Source organism: Zonotrichia leucophrys, unplaced genomic scaffold, assembly GCF_028769735.1.
Source record: "Zonotrichia leucophrys gambelii isolate GWCS_2022_RI unplaced genomic scaffold, RI_Zleu_2.0 Scaffold_383_49456, whole genome shotgun sequence".
Classification (NCBI taxonomy): domain Eukaryota; kingdom Metazoa; phylum Chordata; class Aves; order Passeriformes; family Passerellidae; genus Zonotrichia; species Zonotrichia leucophrys.
Genome location: NW_026992588.1, coordinates 1 through 26,821, shown reverse-complemented (window position 1 = coordinate 26,821; position 26,821 = coordinate 1). Strand labels below are relative to the sequence as shown.

Below are 26,821 nucleotides of genomic sequence, written 5' to 3'. Positions count from 1 at the left end.
TGGGGAGGGACCAGAGGGACAGGGAGGGACAGACAGACGGACAGAGGGATGGGGAGGGGATGGACAGACAGAAGGACAGACGGACACAAGGACAAGGAGGGGACAGACGGACACAGGGACAGAGAGGGCACGGACGGACCAAGAAGGACAGAGGGACAGGGAGGGACAGACGGACAGACAGAGGACACAGGGACAGATGGACAGATGGACAGATGGACAGAGGGAGCGACAGACGGACAGGGAGAGAGAGAGAGAGAGAAAGCAAAGTCACGGGGAGGGGTCTCGAGACCCCCCCCCCAAAAAGCAGCGACAGCCCCGGAACCCCCCGGGAATGGGAGAGAGAGACCCCGAAATGGGGGGGGGGGGCAGAGAGACCCCCAAAGTGGGCAAGGACAGAGACCCCCAAATTGGGGAGGGGGACACAGAGACCCCCAAATGTGGGGGGGTTGGAAGGACAGAGACCCCCAAATTTGGGGAGGGGGCAGCACAAGGACCCCAAATTGGGGGGATCAGAGCACAGAGACCCCAATTTTTGGGAGGGGGGGATTAGAGGACAGAGACCCCCAAATTTGGGGAGGGGGACACAGAGACCCCAACCCAGACCCCTTTAAGAGCAAAACCCCCAAATTTGGAGACCCCAAAACCCCAAACCCCCAAATTTGAGGGGTGGGACACAGAGACCCCCAAATGTGGGGGGGTTGGAAGGACAGAGACCCCAAATTTGGGGAGGGGGACACAGAGACCCCCAAATTTGGGGGGTTGGAAGGACAGAGACCCCAAATTGGGGCAGTTTGGAAGGACCCAGAGACCCCCAAATTGGGGGGATTAGAGGACAGAGACCCTCAAATTTGGGGAGGGGGACACAGAGACCCTCAAATTTGGGGAGGGGGCAGCACAGAGACCCCAACCCAGACCCCTTTAAGAGCAAAACCCCCAAATTTGGAGACCCCAAACCCCCAAATTTGAGGGGTGGGACACAGAGACCCCCAAATTTGGGGAGGGGGCAGCACAGAGACCCCAACCCAGACTCCTTTAAGAGCAAAACCCCCAAACTCAGAGCCCCCAAACCCCCAAATTTGGGAACCCCCAAACCCCAAAACCCCCAAATTTGAGGGGTGGGCACGAACCCCCCCTCCCCCCCGGGTGGGAATTTGGGGAGGGGTCTCACCCTGGCCCACGGTGACGCTGAAGGGGCTGCGGGGGATGGGCGCCCCCCCGAAGGTGACGTGCACCAGGTGCGGACCCTCGCTCTGCGGTTTGTAGCAGCAGCGGAAGCCCCCAGACCCACGGTCCTCCAGCACGGCCTCGGGGGTCCCGCGGCGCCCGCTGGGGTCCACGATGGAGACCCCCACCTCCCCCGGGCCTGCGCCTGTCAGACACGGAGAGACCCCTCCTCAAATTAGGGCAGGGATGGGGAAATGCACAGGGAAATCCCAAAAATCCCCCAGGACCCCCCAAGATCCCCCCAAACACCCTCAGGACCCCCCAAATTTGCCCACCGGCAGTGCAGATGTCAAAGTGTTGACCACCCAGGACCCCCCAAAATCCCCCCAGGACCCCCCCAGAACCCCCCCAGGACCCCCCAAAATCCCCCCAGGACCCCCAAACCCCCCAAATCCCCCCAGGACCCCCCTTTTTGCCCATCAGCAGTGCAGATGTCCAAGTGCGTGCTCCGGTTGACCACCCAGGACCCCCCAAACACCCCACAAACCTCCCCAAATCCCCCTAAAATCCCCCAAACCTCCCCCAAACCCCCCAGGACCCCCCCTGGACCCCCAAATACCCCCAAAACCCCCCAAATACCCCCCAAAATCCCCCCCAAACACCCCCAGGACCCCCCAAATTTACCCACCATCAGTGCAGATGTCGAAGTGCGTACCCCTGTTGACCACCCAGGACCCCCCAAACCCCCCCAGGACCCCCCAAACCTCCCCCAAACCTCCCAAAATCCCCCCAAACCTTCCCCAAACCCCCCCAGAGCCCCCCCAAATCCCCCTCTTTGCCCACCGGCGGTGCAGATGTCGAAGTGCGTGCTCCGGTTGACCACCCAGGACCCCCCAAACACCCCCCAAACCTCCCCCAAATCCCCCAAAATCCCCCCAAACCTCCCCAAACCCCCCAGGACCCCCCAAATTTACCCACCGGCGGTGCAGATGTCGAAGTGCGTGCTCCGGTTCACCACGTTCCCGCTCAGCTCCAGCCCCGGCCCCGCCGCCGTCACCCGCGAGGCGTCGCCGGCCGCGCGCCCGACCTGCACCTCGAAGGGGCTCTTGGCGATGTGCTGGCCCGCGAACAGCACCGTCACCTGCGGGGGGACCCCAAAAATGGGCCTGGGAACCGCGGGGCGCCCCCAAAACAGCCCAGGAACGGGGCAGGCGGGAAACGGCCCCAGAAACGGCTCAGAAACACCAAAAAATGGCTCAGAACAACCCAAAAATGGCTCAGAACGACCCAAAAAATGGCTCAGAACCACCCCAAAAATGGCTCAGAACCACCCCAAAGAATGGTTCAGAACCACCCCAAAAATGGTTCTGAATGTCCCAAAAATGGTTCAGAATGCCCCAAAAACGGCTCAGAAACACCCCAAAAATGGTTCGGAACGACCCCAAAATGGCTCAGAACGACCCAAAAAATGGCTCAGAATGTCCCAAAAATGGCTCAGAAACACCCCAAAAAATGGTTCTGAATGTCCCAAAAAATGGCTCAGAACGCCCCAAAAATGACTCAGAACGACCTCAAAAAATGGCTCAGAACGACCCAAAAACGGCTCAGAAACACCCCAAAAAATGGCTCAGAACGACCCAAAAATGGTTCAGAATGCCCCAAAAATGGCTCAGAAACACCCCAAAAATGGCTGAAAATATCCCAGAAACGGCTCAGAAACACCCCAAAAATGGCTCAGAATGACCCAGAAATGGCTGAAAATATCCCAAAAATGGCTCAGAGCCACCCCAAAAAATGGCTCAGAACCACCCCAAAAAATGGTTCAGAATGCCCCAAAAAATGGCTCAGAACGACCCAAAAATGGTGCAGAAACACCCCAAAAAATGGCTCAGAATGCCCCAAAAATGGTTCCAAATGTCCCAAAAATGGCTCAGAACGACCTCAAAAAATGGTTCTGAATGTCCCAAAAAATGGCTCAGAACCACCCCAAAAAATGGTTCTGAATGTCCCAAAAAATGGCTCAGAACGACCCCAAAAAATGGCTCAGAATGCCCCGAAAATGGCTCAGAAACACCCCAAAAAATGGTTCTGAATGTCCCAAAAATGGCTCAGAACCACCCCAAAAAATGGCTCAGAATGTCCCAAAAATGGCTCAGAACCACCCCAAAAAATGGCTCAGAATGTCCCAAGAATGGCTCAGAATGTCCCAAAAAATGGCTCAGAACGACCCAAAAAATGGCTCAGAACCACCCCAAAAAATGGCTGAAAATATCCCAAAAACGGCTCAGAACCACCCAAAAAATGGCTGAAAATATCCCAAAAATGGCTCAGAACGCCCCAAAAATGGTTCGGAACCCTCCTAGGAATATCCAAAATGTCCTGGGGACCCCAAAAAATCAATCAGGACCCCAAAAAATGGGGGAAGAACCTCGAAAAACCCCTGGGAGTGGGCGAGGAACAGGGAAGGTGGGAAACAGCTCCAAAATGCCACAAAAATGGCTGAAAATATCCCAAAAATGGCTCAGAATGTCCCAAAAATGGCTCAGAAGTCCCCCAGGAATATCCAAAATGTCCTGGGGACCCCAAAAAATGAATCAGGACCCCAAAAAAATGGGGAGGTCACGGGGAGCAACCCCCTGAAAAAATCCCAGGAGTGAGGATGGAACGGGGGAGAAACGGCTCCAAAATGGCTCAGAACGACCCAAAAACGGCTCAGAATATCCCAAATATGTCATGGAGATCCCCAGGAATTAATAGGGACCCCAAAAAATTAATCAGGACCCCAAAAAATGGGGGGGGGTCTCACGGACGGACCCCCCAAAAAAAACCCGTGAGTGGGCAAAGAACAGGAGAGGTGGGAAAGGGGGGAAGCAGCCCCAAAAATTGCCCCAAAAACGCTTGAGAAACCCCCAAAATTAATTGGGGACCCCCAAAATTCCCAGAACCCCCCCCCAAAATTAACTGGGGACCCGCAGAAACCTCCCAAAAATTAACCAGGACCCCCCCCAAAATTAATCAAGGAACCCCCCAAAATTAATCTGAGACCTCCCAAAATTAATTGGGGACCCCCCAAAATTAATCTGAGACCTCCCAGAATTAATTGGGTACCCCCAAAATTCATCAGGGACCCCCCAAAATGAATCAGGGCCCCCCAGACCTTGTGCACGCCGGTGACTTTGGGCACGTAGGACACGGAGAACGTTCGGTTCTTGTCGTTGTTGGCGACCACCTTGGCCTGGGGAGGGGGCACCGGGGGTCAGAACCCCAAAACCCTTTGGGACCCCCACCCCAAAATTTAAAAAAAAAAAAAAAAAAAAATCCCCCCCAAAACACAAAAAAAATCCCACCCAAAATAGCCCAAAACACCACAAAAAACCCCACCCAAACCTCCTCCAAAACGCACAAAAACTTCCCCAAAATACCCCCAAAACCTTCAAAAAAAAAACCCCAAAAATACCAAAATCCCCCCAAAATCCAACGAGCTGAGACCCCCACCCCTAAATCCTCCCAAACCCCAACCCTGAGCCCCTCACCCCAAATTTCCCTGGATTTCCCTGACCCCCCCCCAGCCCCAAAACCCTCAAAAAATACCCGAGACTCCCCCAAAACACACCCAAAAACCCTCAAAAGAAAAAAACCCAAATTCCCCCCCAAAGCCTCCCAAAATCCCCCCAAACCAACCCCAAAACATCCCAAAATCCTCCAAAACCCACCAGGACCCCCCAAAATACCCCCAACTCCCAAAAAACCTCAAAAACCCCGCCCCAAATCCACTCCAAAATACCCCCAAAAACCCTCAAAAAAACCCCCAAAATACCCAAAACCCTCAAAAAACCCTTCCGAAACTGCCCCAAAATACCCAAAACCCACCAGGACCCCCCCCAAAGCCCACAAATCCACCCCAAAAAAAACCTCAAAAAACCCAAATCCCCAAATCCACTCCAAAATACCCCCAAAAACCCTCAAAAAAACCCTTCCAAAACTGCCCCAAAATACCCCAAAATACCCCAAAACCCACCAGGACCTCCCCACAAAGCCCCACAAATCCACCCAAAAAAACCTCAAAAAACCCAAATCCCCAAAGCCCCAAATCCACTCCAAAATACCCACCAAAAACCCTCAAAAAAACCCCACAAAATACCCCAAAACCCTCAAAAACCCTCCAAAACTGCCCCAAAATACCCCAAAACCTCCTTCAAAATACCCCAAAATCCCCCCAGGACCCCCAAATCCCCCAGGACCCCCCAAAATCCCCCCAGGACCCCCCAAAGCCCCCCGACCTCCTCGCGGTGCCCGTCGGGATCCTCCACGTAGACCAGCACCTCGCCCTGGCCCGCGCTGATCGTCTCCACCGTGAACTCGGCGCGCTGCTGCACCACGTTCCCGGTGGGCTCGATCCCTGCATGTGGGACCCCAGACTCAATTCAGGGTCCTGGGGGTCCCAGAGCCAACTTGAGGGTCCTAAACCCACCCAAACTCAGCCTGGGGGTCCTAAACCCACCCTAAATGTACCAATCCCACCCAAACTCAGCACAGCTGCACCACGTTCCCGGTGGGCTCAATCCCTGCAGGACCCCAGACTCAATTCAGGGCCCTGGGGGTCTCAGAGCCACCCTGGGGGTCCTAAACCCACAGATCTCCCAGGGGTCTCGGGGACCCCTCCTCACCTGGCCCACAGACCCCGAACCTTTTTGGGGTCATGTCTGGGCTCCCACTCCCCAAATTCGGGGGTCCCAGTGCCCTTACCTGGCCCACAGACCCCAAATCTTTTTGGGGTTGAGTTTGGGCTCCCCATTTCCCACTCCCCAATTTGGGGGTCCCATCCCCCCCTCACCTGGCCCACAGACCCTGGACCTTTTTGGGGTTGAGTTTGGGGTTCCCCATTTCCCAATCCCATTTCCCACCCCCAATTTGGGGCCCCAGCCCCCCCCCTCACCTGGCCCATAGGCCCGGGCCTTCTTGGGGTTGAGTTTGGGGCGCAGGGGGGCCCCCGGTTTGAGCTTGGCCTTGGGGAACTGCGACAGGTAGGTCATGACAGAGTGCTCGTCCACGTTGGGTCCACGATCTCCTCGGGGGTGATCACCTGGGGACAGGGACAGGTGAGGGGACACCGGGACAGGACAGGTGAGGGGACACCAGGACAGGGACAGGGACAGGCCCAGACCCATGGGGGTCTAAACCAGCACAACTGGGCTGAGGGTCCTACCCACTGTAATCACCCACTCAGCGGACATTGGGGGATCACTCAGGACCGACAATGGGCCTGGGGGTGAGTGGGGCAAACCACCTAACAGGACCAGGGGTTGGGGACCCCCACCGGCAAGGGACTGGGGCAGTGGGGCTCACCCAATCGGGTCCAGGCACGATGGGAACTGGGTGATTTGGGGAAGGGAAGCCCAGTCACGGGTAGGCCCTGAACTTTGGGGTTGAGTCTGGGGTCCATTCATCATTCCCACGCCCCAGTGGGCAGGGACCCCTCACCTGGCCCGTAGCCGGCTTTGGGGGAACTTTGGGGGACAGGGGGCCCAGGTTTGAGTGGCTGGGGACATGCGACAGGTAGGACATGGACAGGTGGACGGGGGTCACCGACTCAGGGGGACACCGGACAGGGACGGGGACGGAGGGAGGGGCACTGGGACAGGGAGGGGACACCAGGACAGGGACAGGTGAGGGGACAGGGACAGTGGGACAGGACAGGGACAGGTGAGGGGACACCGGGACAGGGACGGGACACCAGGACAGGGACAGGGGACAGGGACAGGGACACGGGACAGGTGAGGGGACACCGGAACAGGGACAGGTGAGGGGACACAGGACAGGGACAGGGACGGTGAGGGACACCAGGACAGGGACAGGGACAGGTGAGGGGACACGGGACAGAGGACAGGGGACACAGCACAGGGACAGGGATGGGGACAGGTGACTGAACAGGGACAGGGAATCAGCACAGGACAGGGAGGGGACACCAGGACAGGGACAGGTGAGGGGACACCGGACAGGGACACAGGACAGGGACAGGGATGCGGACAGGGACAGGGACATCAGCTCAGGGACAGACAGGTGAGGACACAGGACAGGGACATCAGCTCAGGGACATCGGCACGGGGACAGGGACATCAGCTCAGGGACAGGGAACAGCAGACTGGGACAGGGGACAGGGACATCAGGACAGGGGACATCAGCACAGGTGTGTGTGGCATCTGGGACAGATGAGGGGACAGGGGAGGGGACAAGGGACAGGGACATCATCACCGGGGACAGGGGAGGGAACGTCAGCTCAGGGACAAGGGACACCAGCACGGTTGTGAGTGTCACCTGGGGGGTCAGGGACAGTGTCAGGGGTGTCCCCAGTGTCCCCTGGGGGTCAGGGGCAGTGTCAGGGGTGTCCCCAGTGTCCCCTGGGGGGACAGGGGCAGTGTCAGGGGTGTCCCCAGGTCCAGTCCCCTGGGGGGACAGGGGCAGTGTCAGGGGTGTCCCCAGTGTCCCGTGCGGGATGCCCAGCCACTCCTCCGCCTGCTGCATGGCCTCGCGCGCGTTCTCCACCGGGCGGTTCGGGTTCCACGAGTCCCAGTCGGGACACAGCCCTGGGGACAGAGGGGACAGGGTCAGACCGGGGACACCAGTGCCACCAGTGCCACCAGCACTGCCATAGCCAGGGCACAGCCCTGGGGACAGGGGGACAGGGGACAGGGTCAGACCGGGGACACCAGTGCCACCAGTGCCCATCCCAGTGTCCCCGTGTCCCTCACCCGGCGCTGCCACAGCGCTCCCAGTGCCCATCCCAGTGTCCCCATGCCCCATGTCCCAGTGCCCATCCCCAGTGTCCCAGTTCCCCATACCCAGGGCACAGCTGCCCCAGTGTCCCCAGTGTCCCCAATGTTCCCAGTGTCCCCAGCCTTGCCATACCCAGGGCACAGCTGTCCCCTATTGCCCCATGCTCAGCCAACTCCCAGTGCCCATCCCAGTGCCCATCCCAGTGTTCCAATGCCCCAGTGTCCCAGTGCCCATCCAGTGTCCCCAGTGTCCCCAGTGCCCTCCCAGTGTTCCCAATGCCCCCAGTGTCCCATGCCCATCCAGTGTCCCCAGTGTCCCCTGCCTCACCCGGGCACAGCTGTCCACCAGCGTGCCCATAGCCCTCCCGCTCTGCCAGTCCTTGCGAAGTTGTGATGGCAGAGCCCCAAGTGCCCATCCCAGTGTCCCCGATGTCCCCATGTCCCCAGCCTGCCATACCGGGCACAGCTGTCCCCATTGCCCCTGCACTCCCAGTGCCCATCCCAAGTGCCCCAGTGCCCATCCCAGTGTCCCCAATGTCCCCAGTGCCCGTCCCAGTGTCCCCAATGCCCCCCAGTGTCCCCAGATGCCCATCCCAGTGCCCCACGTGTCCCCAGCCTGCCATACCCAGGGCCACTTCCCCCAGTGCCATCCTAGTGCACTCCCAGTGCCCATCCCAGTGCCCATGTCCCAGTGTCCCCAGTGTCCACCCAGTGTCCCCAGTGTCCCCGTGTCCCTCACCCGGGGCACAGCTGTCCCCAGCGTCCCCAGGGTCCCTCCCGCTCTGCCAGTCCTTGCTGAAGTTGGTGATGGGCAGAGCTCACAGTGCCCATCCCAGTGCCCCCAATGTCCCCAATGCCCCCCAGTGTCCCCAGTGCCCCCAGATGCCCATCCCAGTGTCCCCGTGTCCCTCACCCGGGGCACAGCTGTCCACCAGCGCCCCCAGGGCCCTCCCGCTCTGCCAGTCCTGCTGAAGTTGGTGATGCAGAGCTCACAGTGCCCCATCCCAGTGCCCATCCCAGTGTCCCAGTGCCCCAGTGCCCATCCCAGTGTCCCATGCCCATCCCAGTGCCCCAATGTCCCCCAGTGCCCATCCCAGTGCCCCCAGTGCCCATCCCAGTGTCCCCAATGCCCCCAGTGTCCCCGTGTCCCTCACCCGGGGCACAGCTGTCCACCAGCGCCCCCAGGGCCCTCCCGCTCTGCCAGTCCTTGCTGAAGTTGGTGATGGGCAGAGCTCACAGTGCCCATCCCAGTGCCCATCCCAGTGTCCCCAGTGTCCCCAGTGTCCCCAGTGTCCCTCACCCGGGGCACAGCTGTCCACCAGCGCCCCCAGGGCCCTCCCGCTCTGCCAGTCCTTGCTGAAGTTGGTGATGGGCAGCTGGGGCAGCCGGTTCTGGATCCAGCCCAGCAGCCGCTGCTTCGGCGTCTGGCGCTTGGCCTCCTCCTCATCCTCCTCGTCCCACATGGGCATGGAGATGGAGTAGTGCAGGATCAGCGTCCAGATCAGCCCCAGGATCAGCTTCAGGTTCCCGTCCACGATGGCTTTGCTGTCTGTGGGGACACGGGGACATTGGGGACATCAGGGACAGCAGGGACATTGGGGACACCAGGGCAGGATCAGCCCGAGGATCAGCTTCAGGCTCCTGTCTATGATGGCTGTTCTGTCTGGGGGACATCAGGGGACATCAGTGACAACGGGGACACTGGGGGTGTCTGGGGTATCAGGGGCATTGGGGACACTGGGACACTGGGGACACCAAGGCAGGATCAGCCCCAGGATCAGCTTCAGGCTCCCGTCCACGATGGCTTTGCTGTCTGAGGGGACATTGTGGACATCAGTGACAGCAGGGACACTGGGGGTGTCTGGGGTATCAGGGACACTGGGAACATCGGGGTCATCAGGGACATCAGGGACAGCAGGGACATTGGGGACACCAGGGCAGGATCAGCCCCAGGATCAGCTTCAGGTTCCCGTCCACGATGGCTTTGCTGTCTGGGAGGGACATCGGGGACATCAGGGGGACTGTGGGGTATTGGTGACAATGGGGACACTGGGGACAAGAGAGAACAAACAGGGGCATCAAGGGACACGGGGGTGACAGGGCAGGACAAGGATGTCAGGAAATGGGGGGGACAAGGGGACGTGGGGGACACCAGGGGACATTCCACAGGGACAGGGGACACCAGGGGACACCCTGCAGGGATTGGGGACATTGGGGACACCCCACAGGGACAGGGGACACCCCAAAAGGACAGGGGACACCAGGGACACGCCACAGGGACAGGGGACACCAAGCAATGCCCTGCAGGGATTGGGGACATTGGGGACACCCCAAAAGGACAGGGGACACCCCAAAAGGACAGGGGACATTGGGGACACCCCACAGGAACAGGAGACACCCCAAAAGGACAAGGGACACCAGGGACACGCCACAGGGACAGGGGACACCCCAAAAGGACAGGGGACACGCCACAGGGACAGGGGACACCAGGGGACACCCTGCAGGGATTGGGGACACCCCAAAAGGACAGGGGACACCAGGGGACACTCCACAGGGACAGGGGACATTGGGGACACCCCAAAAGGACAGGGGACACCTCAAAAGGACAGGGGACACTCCACAGGGACAAGGGACACCAAGGGACACGCCACAGGGACAGGGGACACCCCAAAAGGACAGGGGACATTGGGGACACGCCACAGGGACAGGGGACACCAGGGGACACTCCACAGGGACAGGGGACACCAAGGAATGCCCTGCAGGGATTGGGGACATTGGGGACACCCTGCAGGGACAGGGGACACCCCAAAAGGACAGGGGACACCAGGGGTCACCGCGGGGAGGTGCCAGCTCAGTGCCACCACAGGGGTGGGCACAGCACACAGATCGGCTCGGGGACACTTGGGGACACTTGGGGACACCCCGCACGGGGGTGGCAGCGCCATCCAGGGGGTCCTGCTGGGGACAAGGGCGGGGGGGAGGGGGTCCAAGGGGGGACCCTGTCAGGGGTTTTGGGGTCCCCGTGGAGAAATTTGGGATCCTGGCTGTGTCCCCAAGTCCCCGCTGAGGTTTTGGGGTCCCCAAGTCCCCATTCACACTTTTTGGGGTGCCGGGTGTGTCCCCACACCCCTTTAGCGGTTTTGGGGTGCCGGGTGTGTCCCCAAGTCCCCACTGACACTTTTTGGGGTCCTGGGTGTGTCCCCACACCCCAGCAGCGTTTTTGGGGTGCCGGGTGTGTCCCCACACCCCTTTAGCGGTTTTGGGGTACCGGGTGTGTCCCCAAGTTCCCACTAACACTTTTTGGGGTGCCGGGTGTGTCCCCAAGTCCCCTTTAGCGGTTTTGGGGTGCCGGTGTGTCCCCAAGACCCCACTAACACTTTTTGGGGTGTCCTGGGTGTGTCCCCACACCCCTTTAGCGGTTTTGGGGTGCCGGGTGTGTCCCCACACCCCTTTAGCGGTTTTGGGGTGTCCTGGGTGTGTCTCCACACCCCAGCCGCGTTTTTGGGTACCAGTTCCTGTTCCTGGTTTGGGGTTTTGGGCTGTGGCCCCACCCCCCCCACCCCGTGCGGTTTTTTGGGGTGTCCGGGCGTGGCCCCAAATCCCTTTTGGGGTTTCGGGGTGTCAGGGCCGGTTCCCAGCCCCCGCCCCTGCTTTGGGGCCCTTTTGGGGTCCCTTTTGGGGTCCCTTTGGGGTTTTTGGTGTCTCAGCCATGTCCTGTCCCTCATCCCAATTTTGGGGTCCCTTTTGGGGTCTCTGAGCAGTCCCCAAATCCCTTTTAGGATTTTTGGGGGTGTCCGGAGTGTCCCCAGTTCCCGTTACAGGTTTTGGGGTCCCTTTTGGGGTTTTTGGGGTCCCTGAACTGTGTCCCACCCCTGATCCTGCTTTTGGGGTCCCTTTTGGGTCCCTTTTAGGATTTTTGGGGTGTCCGGAGTGTCCCCAGTTCCCGTCCCCGTTTTTGGGGTCCCTTTTGGGGTTTCGGGGATGTCCTCAAATCCCGTTCCCATTTTTGGGGTCCGTTTTGGGGTTTTTGGGGTGTCCGGGATGTCCCCAGTCCCCGTTCCCGTTTTTGGGTCCTTTTTGGTGTTTTTGGGGTGTCCCCGGTTCCCGTTCCCATTTTTGGGGTCCCTTTTGGGTTTTTTGGGGTCTCGGGGCCGTGCCCCGCTCCCGTGCCCATTTTTGGGTCCCTTTCGGTGTTTTTGGGGCCCTTTTGGGTTTTTTGGGGTCTCGGGGCCGTGCCCCTCTCCCGTGCCCATTTTTGGGTCCCTTTCGGTGTTTTTGGGGCCCTTTTGGGTTTTTTGGGGTCTCGGGGCCATGTCTCTCTCCCGTGCCCATTTTTGGGTCCCTTTCGGTGTTTTTGGGGTCTCTTTTGGGGTTTTTGGGTCCCTTTCGGTGCTTTTGCCCCTCCCGGGTGTCCCCAAATCCCCCTCGGGGTCTCCCCCGTTCCCCGCCCCCCTCGCGCGGGTTTTTGGGGGGAGGGGCCCCGTCCTGGCCCCGCCCCCGCCCGGGGGGGGGGGTTGGGGGCGGATTTTGGGGGGGAGGGGGAGGGGCGGGGCCGGGTGGGGGATGGGCCGCGGCCCCTCCCCCCCCGCTCCAGCATTTTTTGGCCTTATAAGGGCTCGGCCACGGCTGAGGCCACGCCCCCTGCCCCACCCCCCCGGGACCCCCCCCCAAAAAAACCTCCGGGACCCCCCCGAGCCCCGAAAGCGGCGCCCCCTCCCCAAATTCCTGCCCGGACCGGACCCCCCCGCCCCCCTTTAATTTTGGGGTTGTCCCAAATTGGGGGGGGGGATCCAAAATTGAGGGGGGGGGCTTAAATAGGGGGGGGGGTGTCTCAAATTGAGGGGGGGTCCTAAATTGAGGGAGGGGTCGCAAATTGAGGAGGGGGTCCCAAACAGGGCCTTGCGAAAAGGGGGAGCCCCCTGTGTGGGGAGGGGTCTCCAGGACCCCTCCCTTAATTTTGGGGTCCCAAATTGGGGAGGGGGCACAAATTTGGGGGGGGTCTAAATGAGGGGCGTGTCCCAAATTTGGGGGGGGGCTCAAACGGAGCCCCCCCAAGGGTGGGATTTTGGGGGGGAGGGGTCTCCAAAGCCCCGCCCTAAACATGGGGAGGGGGTCCCCAAATTATTCCGGGGGGGGGGGGGGTCCCATAAAGGGGAGGGGTCTCAGGACCCCCCGTATCACCCCGGGGTTATTTGGGGAGGGGTCTCTGCGCCCCCCTAAATTATCGGGGGGGGTTCGGCCTCTCCAGGACCCCCTCCCCAATTCTGGGACCCCTCCCCACAATTTCGGGGTCGTTTTTGGGGGGGGTCTCCCCAATCGGGACCAGTTGGATTCTCCCCCTCTTGGAGACCCCTCCCCAATTTTGGGGTCTCCCAGCGGACCCCCCCTCCCACAAATTTTTGGGCTCGTCCACGACCCCTCCCCAATTTCCGGGGCCTTTCAGGGTCGGGGTCCCGCCCCCTCCTCATTAAAACCAATTCGAGTTTCCCTTCCTCAGAGACCCCTCCCCATTTTGGGGGTCTGGGGTCTCCCAGTCCCCCCCTCCCCCATTTCCGGGGGTCCTGCAGGAGCCCCCTCCCCAATTTTGGGCAGAATTCACCATTTTGAGCAGAATTCACCATTTTTCACCCTCCGATCTCCGAAAATTCCCCATTTTTCACCATTTTTTCCCCAAAACTCCGATTTTCTCCACAATTCCCATTTCCCTTCATCCCGCCCCGAACTCCCCGGAGTTTTTTGGGGGGTGGTCGCACGCCCCCTCCCCAATTTCCGGGCCCATTTTCAGGGCTTTTCACCTCATTTTCACCTACACAAACCACTCGAATCTCCATTTTTTCCCCCAAAAATTCCAACTCCTCCGTCACTCCCACCCCCGAAGCTTTTTTTGGGGGGTGGTCTCACGCCCCCTCCTCAATTTCTGAGCCACTTTTCGACCCTTTCCTCATCAAATAAACCACTTAAATCTCATTTTTTTTCCCCCAAAATTCCAACTCCCACGCCCCCCAAACTTTTCCAGGGGGTCGTGGTCGCCCCCTCCCCAATTTCTGAGCTCCTTTCGAGACGTTTTCTCCTCAAACGAACAACTCAAAATCTCCTTTTTTCACCCCAAAATTCCAACTCCTCCATAACTCCCAGCTCCCCCAAACTTTTCCAGGGGGTCGTGGTCGCCCCCTCCTCAATTTCTGAGCTTCTTCTGGGACGTTTCCACCCAAATAAATCACTCAAATCTCATTTTTTTACCCCAAAATTCCAACTCCTCCTTCACTCCCAGCTCCCACAAACTTTCCGGGCCGCCCCTCCGGCCCCCTCCCCAATTTCTGAGCCCCTTTTGAGACGTTTCCACCCAAACAAACCACTTAAATCTCATTTTTTACCCCAAAATTCCAACTCCTCCATAACTCCCAGCCCTTCCCCACCCCGTGGGCCACCCCTCCGGCCCCCCCCCAATTTCTGAGCTCCTTTTGAGACGTTTCCACCCAAACAAACCACTTAAATCTCATTTTTTACCCCAAAATTCAAACTCCTCCTTCACTCCCACTTCCCCCAAACTTTCCGGGCCGCCCCTCCGGCCCCTCCCCAATTTCTAACCCTTTTGAGACGTTTCCACCCAAACAAACCACTTAAATCTCATTTTTTACCCCAAAATTCCAACTCCTCCTTCACTCCCAGCTCCCCCAAACTTTCCGGGCCGCCTCTCTCGCCCCCTCCCCATCCCCTCCGGCCCCCTCCCCATCCCCTCCGGCCCCCCCCCAGCCCCTCACCGATGGACACCAGCTTGATGTTCTCCCTCTCCAGGAACTCCAGGGCCACCGAGACGTTCTCCAGCTGCATCTGGCGGAAGGTGGGGCGCGCGTTGTACTTGCGGCCCATCTGCTTCTGGCTGAGCACCTCGAGCAGCGCGATCAGGCGCAGCCCGTCGCCCAGGTCGGTCTGCAGGTTGCCCACGCGCTTCTGGACGCATTTGAGGTGCTCGTTGCACCAGCGGGTGAAGGTGTTCTGCTGGATGCGCTTCCAGGGCGCGTCCTCGGCCAGGTCCTTCTCGGTGGCCGGCATCTCGGCGGGCTCCGCTGCCGCCGCCGCCGCCGCCGCCTCCGAGCGGCCCCGCCCGCCCGGCGCGGCCGCGCTCATGGTGCGGGGCCGGGGGCGGGAGCTGCGGGGAGGGAGCGGCAGTGGGAGGGGAGAGAGGAGGGGAGAGAGGGGGATTAGCGGGGGAGAGCGGAATGGGGGAGGCTGATAACGGGGAGCGCGATAACGGCGGGATTCTGATAACGGGAGATCCGGATAACGGGGACAACGGGAGTAACGGGGGATCCGGATAACGGGGGACCAAAACGGGAGAGGCTATTAAGGGGGATCGGATAACGGAGGATTCTGAAACGGGCGATCCGATAACGGAGGATTCTGATAATGGAGGATTCTAATAACGGGGTCCTATAATTGGGGACCCAATAACGGGGAACCTAATAACGGGAGATCCGGATAACGGAGGGAGGGAGAGAGGGATTAGCGGGGGAGACGGAATGGGGGAGGCTGATAACGGGGGGAGCCTAATAACGGGGAATCCTAATAACGGGAGATCCGGATAACGGAGGATTCTAATAACGGGGAGATCCTAATAATTGGGGAGCCTAATAACGGTGAACCCTAATAATGGGAGATTCTAATAATGGGGGATCCGGATAACGGAGGGAGGGGAGAGAGGGGGATTAGCGGGGGAGACTGAAATGGGGGAGGCTGATAACGGGGAGCGCGATAACGGCGAGATTCTGATAATCGGGGAGCCTGATAACGGGGGATCGGGATAACGGGGACCCCAAAACCGGGAGAGCCTAATAATGGGGGGTCCGGATAACGGAGGATTCTAATAACGGCGAGATCCTGATATTGGGGAGCCTGATAACGGGGAGCCCTAATAATGGGGGATCCGGATAAGGGAGGGAGGGGAGAGAGGGATTAGCGGGGGAGACGAGATGGGGGAGGCTGATAACGGGGAGCGCGATAACGGCGAGATGATACGGAGACTGATAACGGGAGATCGGATAACGGGGATGATAATGGGACCCCAAAACCGGGAGAGCCTAATAATGGGGGGTCCGGATAAGGAGGGGAGGGGAGGAGAGGGGGATTAGCGGGGGAGACTGAAATGGGGGAGGTTGATAACGGGGGAGCTGATACGGGAATCTATAACGGGAGATCCTGATAACGGGACTCAATACGGGAAATTAAATGGGGAGCCTAATAACGGGAGAGCCTAATAATGGGGGATCCGGATAACGGAGGGAGGGAGAGAGAGGGGTTTAGGGGGAGACGAATGGGGGAGTGATAACGGGGAGATCCTGAATGGGGGAGCCTGATAACGGGGAGCCTTAATAACGGGGAATCTAATAACGGGAGATCTGGATAACGGAGGATTCTAATAACGGCGAGATCCTGATAATGGGAGATCCTGATAATGGAGGATTCTAATAACGGGAGATCCTAATAATTGGGGAGCCTAATAACGGGGAACCCTAATAACGGGAGATCCGGATAAGGGAGGATTCTAATAACGGAGAGTGTTAATAACAGGGAGCCTAATAGCGGGGAAGCACAGTAATGGGGGATCCTAATAACGGGAGACCCTAATAATGGGTGAGCGCAATAATGGGGAATCCTAATAATGGGAGATCCTAATAATGGGGGAGCCTAATAATGGGGGATCCGGATAACGGAGGGAGGGGAGAGAGGGGAGGGGGAGACGAAATGGGGAGTCGAATAATGGGGAGGATCCTGATAATGGGGAGTGAGGTCTGATAACGGAGGATCAATAACGGGAGATCCTAATAAGGGGACCATAACGGGGAACCCTAATAATGGGGGAGCCCAATAATGGGAGATCCGGATAACGGAGGATTCTAATAACAGGGGAGCCTAATAACGGATGAGCATGGTAATGGGGGACCCCAAAAAGGGAGATCCTAATAATGGGGAATCCTAATAACGGGGGAGCCTAATAATGGGTGAATATGATAATGGGGAGTGTTAATAATGGGGGATCCTAATAATGAGGGAGCCTGATAATGGGGGATCCGGATAACGGAGGGAGGGGAGAGAGGGAGGGGAGAGCGAAATGGGAGTCGCAAATAATGGGGAGATCCTGATAATGGGGGAGCCCGATAACGGAGGATTCTAATAACGGGAGATCCTAATAATGGGGGAGCCTAATAACGGGGGAGCCTAATAATGGGGGAGCCTAATAACGGGGATCCGGATAACGGAGGATTCTATATAACAGGGGAGCCTGAATAACGGATGAGCATGGTAATGGGGGGACGAAAAAGGGAAATCCTAATAATGGGGAATCCTAATAACGGGGAGCCTAATAATGGGAGGATTTAATAACGGGGAGATCCTAAATAATGGGGGAGGCTGATAACGGGGACCTAATAATGGGAGATCCTAATAGTGGGGATCCGGATAATGGAGGAGAGGGGATTAGGGGGGAGACTGAATGGAGTCTTAATAAAGGGGGGATAATGATGAGGGAGCTGATAATGGATGTATAAGGGAGATCCTGATAATTGGGGAGCTATAACGGGGAACATAATAATGGGGAGTCCGGATAAGGGGGAGCCAGATATGGGGACCTGATAATGGGGATTCTAATAACGGGAGATCCAAAAGGGGAGTGATAACGGGATCTAATAACGGGAGATCCTGATAATGGGGGCCATAACGGGAGTCGGATAACGGGGATCTAATAACGGGGGAGCCTAATAACGGAGGGCAGGTAATGGGGGACCCAAAAGGGGGATCCTAATAAGGGAATCCTAATAACGGGAGATCCTAATAATGGGGAGCTAATAATGGGGATTCCACGTGACAGGGGATCCTAATAATGGGGGCGCAATAACGGAGCAAAAGGGGGAGCCCTTAGGAGATCCAGATAACGGGGATCCTAATAACTGGGAGCGCTAATAACAGAGGACCTAATAACGGGTGAGGCATAATGGGGATATACACGAGGATCCTAATATGATGAAATAAGGGAAAAGGGGGCCTTAGAGATAGGGGGGAGCCCAAAACAAGAGATCCTGATAACGGAGATCTGATAACGGGTGAGGCAGCGAATATACACGGGGTATGTGTTAAATAATCAGGGGGATCTAATAAGGGGGGATCCCAAAATGGAGATCCTATAAAATGGGGTGGCGCGATAATGGGGAACTTAATAACAGGGGATCCTAATAATGGGGATCCATAATGGAGGATCTAAAAATGGGGATGGGATAAGGGGAATTAATAACGGGGGTCCCTAATAATGGGGACCCAAATGGAGGACCCTGATAACGTGGGGATCAGTGTTAATAACGGGGGTCAATAATGGGGACCCCAAAACAGGGAGATCCTAATAATGGGGGACCCCAAAACAGGAGATCCTAATAATGGGGGGAGCCCAAAATGGGAGATCCTAATAATGAGGGATCCTAATAATGGGGAACCCCTAAAACTGGAGGTGTCAAGAAAATGGGATGGAAACATTTGATAATATGGGAGTGCTAATAATGGGGGACCCCAAAACAGGAGATCCTAATAATGAGGGATCCTAATAATGGGGAACCCCAAAACAGGAGATCCTAATAATGAGGGATCCTAATAATGGGGGACCCCAAAACAGGAGATCCTAATAATGAGGGATCCTAATAATGGGGGACCCCAAAACAGGAGATCCTAATAATGGGGGACCCCAAAACAGGAGCTGCCAAAATGGAGCATGCTGATAATATGGGATGCTAATAACGGGGGAGCAAAAATGGGGAGCCCCAAAACAGGGGGTGCTGATAATGGGAGGTCGTAATAACGGGGTGCCGCAGTCATGGAGATCTGGAATGGGCCATCCTATAATGGGGAACCCCAATAATTGGGGGACCCTCAAAATGAGGGATCCCATTAATGAGGGAGACCCACAAGGAGGGGATCCCATAGAGGGACCCCCAAAATGAAGGGAGCCCATAATGGGGAAATCCCTGGAGTGAGGGGGGACCCCCCAATAATGAGGGACCCCAATAATGAGGAACCCCCTGAGCATCCCCATCGGGGCACCCCCAAAATGAGAGACCCTCCCCAGGCCCCCCCTTTTGGGGCACCCCCGAACTTTGGTGGCCTCCAGGGTGCCCCAATTTGGGGACACCCCTGCTCTGCCCCCCCCCAGTTGGTCCCAAATTTGGGGGGGGGGGGCGGGGTCCTCTCCCCATTCCGGGGGTCCCAGGCTCCCCCAGAAGGGCCCCCGACCCCAAAAAGGGGGCCTGGCCAGCCTGGGCTCCTCAAACCCCCCCAAAAAAGGGAGGAGGGTCCCGTTCAGAGGGGTCCCCCAGCCCCATTTGGGGTCCCCCAGCCCCATTTTGAGGGATCCCCTCCCAACGCCCCCCTGGGGTCTCTCAAGGGGGGGGTCCCCCAAAATCGGGGTTCCCTTTTCTCCCAGCACAGGGGGTTCCCCAGCCCCACTCAGGAGTCTTTCAAGGGGGTCCCCCAAAATCGGAGTCATCCCTTAGGGGGATCCCCCAGCCCCATTTGGGGGTCCCCAGCCCCATTTCAGGGGTTCCCTAAAAACCCAGGGGTTTCTCAAGCGCTTCTCAAAACCCCAAAATCGGGGTCACCCCTTAGGGGGGGTCCCCCAGCCCCATTCCTGGGGGAGCCCCAAACTTGGGGTGCTCCAGCCAAAACCTCCCCAAACCCCGCAATCTTGCCCGGGGGCGGCACCGGGGGTCGGTCCCTGGGGGGTCTCAGGGGTTCTGGGGGTCCCTGGGGGGGTTTAGGGGGTCCCGGGGCCCCCCGGGCGTCGGTCCCTGGGGGGTCTCGGTGGTCCCGGGGGTCCCTGGGGGGTTCTCGGGGGTTCTGAGGGTACCCGGGGGTTGGGGTCCCAACCTGGGGTCGGTCCCGGGGGTCCGGGGGAGGGCGGTGCTGGGGGGTCCTCACCTGCTGCTCGGTCCTGGTGCTCCCGGTGCTCCCGGGCTGGGTCGGGGTCTGGTCCCGTGTGTCCGCGGGCGGTGTTGCGGTCCGGTGGTCCCGGGGTGGGTTGAGTGGTCCGGGGGTTGTTGCCGGTCCCGGTGCGGGTACCGGGGATGGGTTCGGTGGTCCCGGGGGGTGGGGTTCGGGGCTGTTGGTCCGGGCTGGGCTCGGTGGTGCCGGGGGTGGGTTCGGGGATCCCGGTGGTCCCGGGGCTGGGCTCGGTGGTGCCGGGGGTGGGTTCGGGGATCCCGGTGGTCCCGGGGCTGTTGCCGGTCCCGGGGCTGGTGCCGGGCTGGGCTCGGGGGCCCCGCGCGGTGGCGGTGCCGGTACCGGGGGCTCGCGCGGCGCGCGCGGAGCCTTAATTGGTAACGAGAGGAGCGAGCCCCGCCCCGGGGGGGGAACGGGGGGGGGGCGGGAGGGACCGGGGGGGGATTTGGGGGGGTCCAGGGGGGATTTGGGGACCCCAGAAAGGGGGAGGGGCAGATTCGGGGGGGGGGATTTGGGGGGCTCAGGGGGTGGGGAGGGGTCCGGGGACCCCCATGGGGGTAACTGGGGGGGGGCTCTGGGGAGGGGCTGCGTGGGGGGGGAGGAATTGGGGACCCCATAAAGGGAAGGGGGGGGAATTTATGGGGACCCCATAAAGGAGGGGTCTGGGGGGACCCCCCCTCATGGGGTGGTGGGTGGGTCTGGGCCATGGGGGGAGGGTTATGGGGGGCACTTTGGGGTCGGAGGGGGACCCCAAAGGGTGGGATGGCGGCTCTGTGGGGCCTCTATTGGGTCTGGGGTCTGTTTGGGGTCCCTGTAGGGTTTGGGGTGTCTGTGGGGTCTGGGGTCTCTCTGGGGTCTCTGTGGGGGTTGGGGTCTCTGTAGGAATCTCTTGGGGTCTCTATAGGGTCTGGGGTCCCTACAGGGTGTCTGTCAGGTCTCTGTGGGGTCTGGGGTCTCTGGATTTGGGGTCTCTTTGGGGTCCTATAGGGTTTGGGGTCTGATGGGTCTGGGGTCTCTCTGGGGCCTCTGTAGGGTCTGGGGTCTCTATGGGGGTCCCTATAAGTTTTGGGGTCTCTATGGGGTCTCTGTGGGGTCCCAATAGGGTCTGGGGTCTCCCTGGGGTCTCTGTGGGGTCTCTGTAGGGTTTGGGGTCTCTATAGGGTCTGGGGTCCCTGCAGGGTGTCTGTCAGGTCTCTATGGGGTCCCAATAGGGTCTGGGGTCTCCATGGGGTCTCTATGGGGTCTCTGTGGGGTCCCAATAGGGTCTGGGGTCTCCATGGGGTCTCTGTGGGGTCCCAATAGGGTCTGGGGTCTCCCTGGGGTCTCTGTGGGGTCCCAATAGGGTCTGGGGTCTCTCTGGGGTTCGGTTTCCCTCCCCCCCCGCCCCTCCCCCCTCAGGAAGCCCCGCGCGGCCCCGATAAGGGCGGGGGGAAATGGCGGCGCTAATTGCGGCGTTAATTACCGGGCTAATTAAGGACAGGGTCGTTATCGCGGCACACCAGGGGTTAATGAGGGAAAGGGGCCCTGGGGGGGTTCCGGGGCTAATTTGGGGTTAATTAAGGAAAAAGTCATTGCAGAGGGGAGTTGTGGGGTTAATTACTGGGGAGTTCATTAATGGGGGTTAATTAACAGGGGGAGTTCTGGGGTTAATTAGTGGCAATTAATGCGGGTTCATTAATGGGGAGCTCATTACTGGGGGTTCCTTATTGGGTTAATTACTGGGAAGTTCATTAATGGGGGTTCATTATGGGGTTAATTACTGGGGAGCTCATTACTGGGGGCTCATTAAAGGGGGTTCCTTATCAGGTTAATTACTGGGAAGTTCATTAATGGGGGTTCATTATGGGGTTAATTACTGTGGAACTCATTACTGGGGGCTCATTAACAGGAGTTCCTTATCAGGTTAATTACTGGGGGTTCATTAATGGAGGTTTATTTACACAGGGTTCATTATGGGGTTAATTACTGGGGAGCTCATTAATAGGGGTTCCTTATCAGGTTAATTAATGGGGGCTCATTAACGGGGGCTCCTTATTGGGTTAATTACTGGTGGCTCATTAACAAGGGTTCATTATGAAGTTAATTACTGGGGAGCTCATTAACGGGGCTCATTGTGGGGGTTCATTAACAGGGGGTTAATTAGGGGTTAAATTAACGGGGTCTCATCAATGGAGAGTCATTAACGAGGCATTCATTAACAAAATTTTAATTACACTGCTGATGACTATTAATGAACCTACCGGTGTGCCGGGCCACGCCCACTGGCCACGCCCACACCGGGGCCACGCCCCGTTAACCACGCCCACACCTGGGTCACCCTCAGGGTCACACCTGGGTCACCTCTTGGGTGGGGTCAGGGCCACGCCCACCAATGGGACACACCCAGACCCGTCCCACCTCTTTGGCCACGCCCACTCTGGGTGGATCCAAGGCCACGCCCCCAAGGCCACGCCCCCGGCTGTGTCCCCGCCCCCACAAACGGCAGAACAGAGAGAGGCTCAGGTGAGCAGGGGGGACACCTGGGGACAGGTGGGACAGGGACGGGTGTGACACAGCCAGGGACACCTGGACACACCCAGGGACAGGTGGGACACACCTGGGGACAGGTGGGACATGGACGGGTGTGACACTGTCAGGGACAGGTGGGACACGGACAGGGACACCTGGGACACACCCGGGGACAGGTGGGACACACCTGGGGACAGGTGGGACAGGGACGGGTGGGACACACTGGGGACAGGTGGGACACGGAGGGTGGACACAGCCAGGTCAGGTGGGACACGGACAGGGACACCTGGGACACACCTGGGGACAGGTGGGACAGGGACAGGTGTGACACTGTCAGGGACACACCCAAGGACAGGTGGGACACACCTGGGGACAGGTGGGACAGGGACGGGTGGGACACTGTCAGGGACAGGTGTGACACTGTCAGGGACACCTGGGACACACCTGGGGACAGGTGTGACACAACAGGACAGGGTGTCACCCACTCAGGACAGGTGGGACACACTCAGGGACACCTGGGACACACTTGGGGACAGGTGTGACACCTGGGACAGCCACCTTGGACCAAAGGTGTGACACACCTGGGCTGGGGGGACAGGGACGGGTGTGACACACTTGGGGACACCTGTGACACACCCAGGGCCAGGTGTGACACCTGGACCAAAGGTGTGACACACCTGGGCTGGGGGGACAGGGATGGGTGGGACACACCCAGGGCCAGGTGTGACACCTGGGGACACAGGTGACACAGTCAGGGACGGGTGCCACACTCATCCAGGTGTCCCTGGTGCGTCACACACACACAGGTGTCACACACAGGTGTGTCACACACAAGCTCACAGGTGCGTCACAGGCGTGTCATGATGTCACACTCACACGGAGGGGTCACGGGAGTGTCCCAGGTGTGTCACACATACACCCAGGTGTGTCACACTCACACTCAGGTGTGTCCCAGGTGTGTCACACACACTCAGGTGTGTCCCAGGTGTGTCACACTCACACTCAGGGGTCCCAGGTGTGTCACACACACACTCAGGTGTGTCACACACACACTCAGGTGTGTCCCAGGTGTGTCACACACACTCAGGTGTGTCACACACACACTCAGGTGTGTCCCAGGTGTGTCCCAGGTGTGTCCCAGGTGTGTCACACAACACTCAGTGTGTCACAGGGGTCCCAGATGTGTCCCAGGTGTGTCACACTCACACTCAGGTGTGTCACACACACACTCAGGTGTGTCCCAGGTGTGTCACACTCACACTCAGGTGTGTCACAGGGGTCCCAGGTGTGTCCCAGGTGTGTCACACACACACAGGTGTGTCTCAGGTGTGTCACACACACACCCAGGTGTGTCCCAGGTGTGTCCCAGGTGTGTCACACACTCAGGTGTCCCCTCCGTGTCACACTTGGTCCCGCCAGTTCCGGCCGCACCTGCAACGACACCCAGGGCTTTTTAGGGAATTTTCCTTTTTTTTTCCCCAAGATTTTCCCCCAATTTTTTAGGATTTTATCCCCAAAAGTTTTTAGGATTTCTCTCCCCCATTTTTTTCAGGATTTTCCCTCATTTTTTTGGATTTTCCCCCTTATTTTTATGGATTTTCCCCCATTTTTTCAGGATTTTCCCCCATTTTTTTAGGATTTCCCCTCAAAAATTTTTAGGATTTTCACCCTTATTTTTATGGATTTTCCCCCATTTTTTTTAGGATTTTCCCCCATTTTTTTTAGGATTTCCCCCCTTATTTTTATGGATTTTCCCCCATTTTTTTTAGGATTTCCCCCCTTATTTTTATGGATTTTCCCCCATTTTTTCAGGATTTTCATCCCCCTGTTTTCAGCATCTCCCAAATTTCTCCCCCCTGTATTTTTTTAGGATTCCCCCCCTAAATTTTTTTAGGATTAATTTCCTCCCCTAAGGACTTTTTTTAGGGATTCCCCCCCTTTTTTAGGACTTCCACCCCATTTTTTAGGATTTCCCTCCCTTTTTTTTAAGGATTTCCCAAATTTCCCCAACATTTTTTTAGGATTTTTTCCCCCGAACCTTTTTTTTAATTTAGGCCTCATTTCTCCCCCCCAATTACTTTTTTAGGATTTTTTCCCCCTTTTCTTAGGATTTTCCCCCTTTTTTTAGGGATTTTCCCCCTTTTTTAGGATTTCCCACCCTATCCCAAATTTCCCCCACCCCCTCCCCATTTTTAGGGATAATTCCCATTTTTTAGGGATTTTTTTCCCATTTTTTCCAATCCTAAATTTTCCCATGGGTGGGGGTCTCGATCTCCATTTTCCCCTCCCCCTTTTTAGGATTTCTCCCCCAAATTTTTTTAGGATTTCTCCCCCCAAAAAACCCTTTTTATTTAGGATTCATTTCTCCCCCCAAAATCACTTTTTTAGGGATTTTCCTCCTTTTTTAGGGATTTTTTTCCCCCTATTTTTTACGATCCCAAATTTTCCCATGGGGGGGGTCTCGATCTCCATTTCCCCCTCCCCCTTTTTAGGATTTCCCCCCCAAATATTTTTAGGATTTCTCCCCCAAAGATTTTTTTTAGGATTAATTTCACACCCCCAGCTAAAATGACTTTTTTAGGGATATCCTTAAAAAAAAAAAAAAAAAATCCCTTTTTAGGAATTTTTCTCCCAATCCCAAATTTCCCCATGGTGGGGGGAGGGGGGGGGTCCCGATCTCCATTTCCCCTCCCCCTTTTTCCCTCCCCCCATCCCCAAAATGCCCCAAACCCCCCCAAAAAGCCCCAAAATCCCCCAAAAATGCCTCAAAAAGCCCCAAATCCCGATCCCTGCCCCCATCCCAATGATCTCATCCCGCCTGGAATTTGGGTTGGGAATGGGGGGGGGGAGGGAACAATTTGGGGGGGGGGGAGGGGGCGGTGACGTCACGGGGGGGAGGGGGCGGGGTGGGAATTTTGGAATTTTGGAATCCGGGCTGAGTCACGGCGGCCGCGGGGTAAACACGGGATCCGCTGCCCTTATAGGGCCCGAAAAGCACCGGGAAGGGCCCCCCCGGCCCGAAAATAAATCCCAGGAATTTGGGAGGTCCCAAAGGAGCCCCCCCCCGCCAAAATCCCCATTTTTGTACCCAAAATCTCCTTAAAAAAACCCCAAACCCCCCCCGGACTTATTGGGAATGGTGCGGTCCAAGGGGGGGGGATAAAAAAGGGTTTGGGGTTCAAAGGGACCCCCCAATCCTAAAAATTCACCCCAACCCTATAAAACTTCAAAGTTCCCCCCCAAAAAAATCCCATAAAAGGCTGAAATCCCAAAATCTCCTTAAAAAACCCCAAAAAAACCCCAAAAACCCCCCCGGACTTACCGGGAATGGAAGCGCTGGGACAGGGAGGGGATTTGGGGAGCTGAGGGGGGGGAGAAAAATGAAAATTTGGGGTTAAAAGGGACCCCCCCAAATCCTAAAAATTCACATTAGGGACCCCCCCCAATCCTAAAAATTCACCCCAATCCCATAATTCAAGCAAATCCTATAAATCCTTAAAGTTCTCCTAAAAAAAAATCCCATTAAAAGGCTCAAATCCTATAAATCCCCCCCCCCAAATCCTAAAAGTTCCCATTCCCATAAATGGTCCTGGTCCCATAAAATGGCTCAAATCCTATAAAATCACCCCAAAAATTCACATTAGGGACCCACCCCAATCCTAAAAATTCACCCTAATCCCATAATTTAAGCAAATCCTATAAATCCTTAAAGTTCTCCTAAAAAAAAATCCCATTAAAAGGCTCAAATCCTATAAAATCACCCCAAAAATTCACATTAGGGACCCCCCCACATACCCCTAAAATCCTAAAAGAAAATCCCAATCCCATAAAAAGGCTCAAATCCTATAAAACCCCTCAATCCTAAAATAAATGTCAATGGGGTATTTTTAGGTGTTTTGGGGTATTTTTAGGGTGTTTTGGGGTATTTTGGGGTGGTTTTGGGGCAGTTTTTGGGGTATTTTGGGGCAGTTTTGGGGGATTTTTGGGGTGTTTTAGGGGAGTTTTTTGGGGTGTTTGAGGGGCAGTTTTGGGGTATTTTTAGGGCAGTTTTTGGGGTATTTAGGGTCAGTTTTTGGGGTATTTTTGGGGTATTTTTGGTGTATTTAGGGTCAGTTTTTGGGGTATTTTTGGTGCATTTAGGGTCAGTTTTAGGGTCAGTTTTTGGGGTATTTTTAGGGCAGTTTTTGGGGTATTTTTGGTGTATTTAGGGTCAGTTTTTGGGTCAGTTTTTGGGGTATTTTTAGGGTCAGTTTTTGGGTCAGTTTTTGGGGTATTTAGGGTCAGTTTTTGGGTTATTTTTGGGGTATTTAGGGTCAGTTTTTGGTGTATTTAGGGTCAGTTTTTGGGGTATTTTTGGCGTATTTAGGGTCAGTTTTTGGGTCAGTTTTTGGGGTTATTTT

General features: G+C 57.1%; 1 protein-coding gene across 1 annotated transcript in view; it reads right to left on the bottom strand.

Annotated features, from left to right (window-relative positions):
* Positions 1-22,528, bottom strand: part of LOC135441630 (filamin-A-like) — a 30,488-nt gene extending 7,960 nt beyond the window's left edge. The window contains 15 exon segments of the mRNA XM_064701186.1: positions 1,169-1,369; positions 2,143-2,305; positions 4,322-4,399; positions 5,445-5,563; positions 6,101-6,223; positions 6,226-6,250; positions 7,654-7,748; positions 8,851-8,902; positions 9,092-9,147; positions 9,238-9,486; positions 9,860-9,928; positions 14,699-15,087; positions 19,651-19,708; positions 19,893-20,282; positions 22,510-22,528. Coding sequence (XP_064557256.1) covers positions 1,169-1,369; positions 2,143-2,305; positions 4,322-4,399; positions 5,445-5,563; positions 6,101-6,223; positions 6,226-6,250; positions 7,654-7,748; positions 8,851-8,902; positions 9,092-9,147; positions 9,238-9,486; positions 9,860-9,928; positions 14,699-15,087; positions 19,651-19,708; positions 19,893-20,282; positions 22,510-22,528 — 2,086 coding nt within the window.
* Between the last annotated feature and the right edge of the window lie 4,293 nt (positions 22,529-26,821).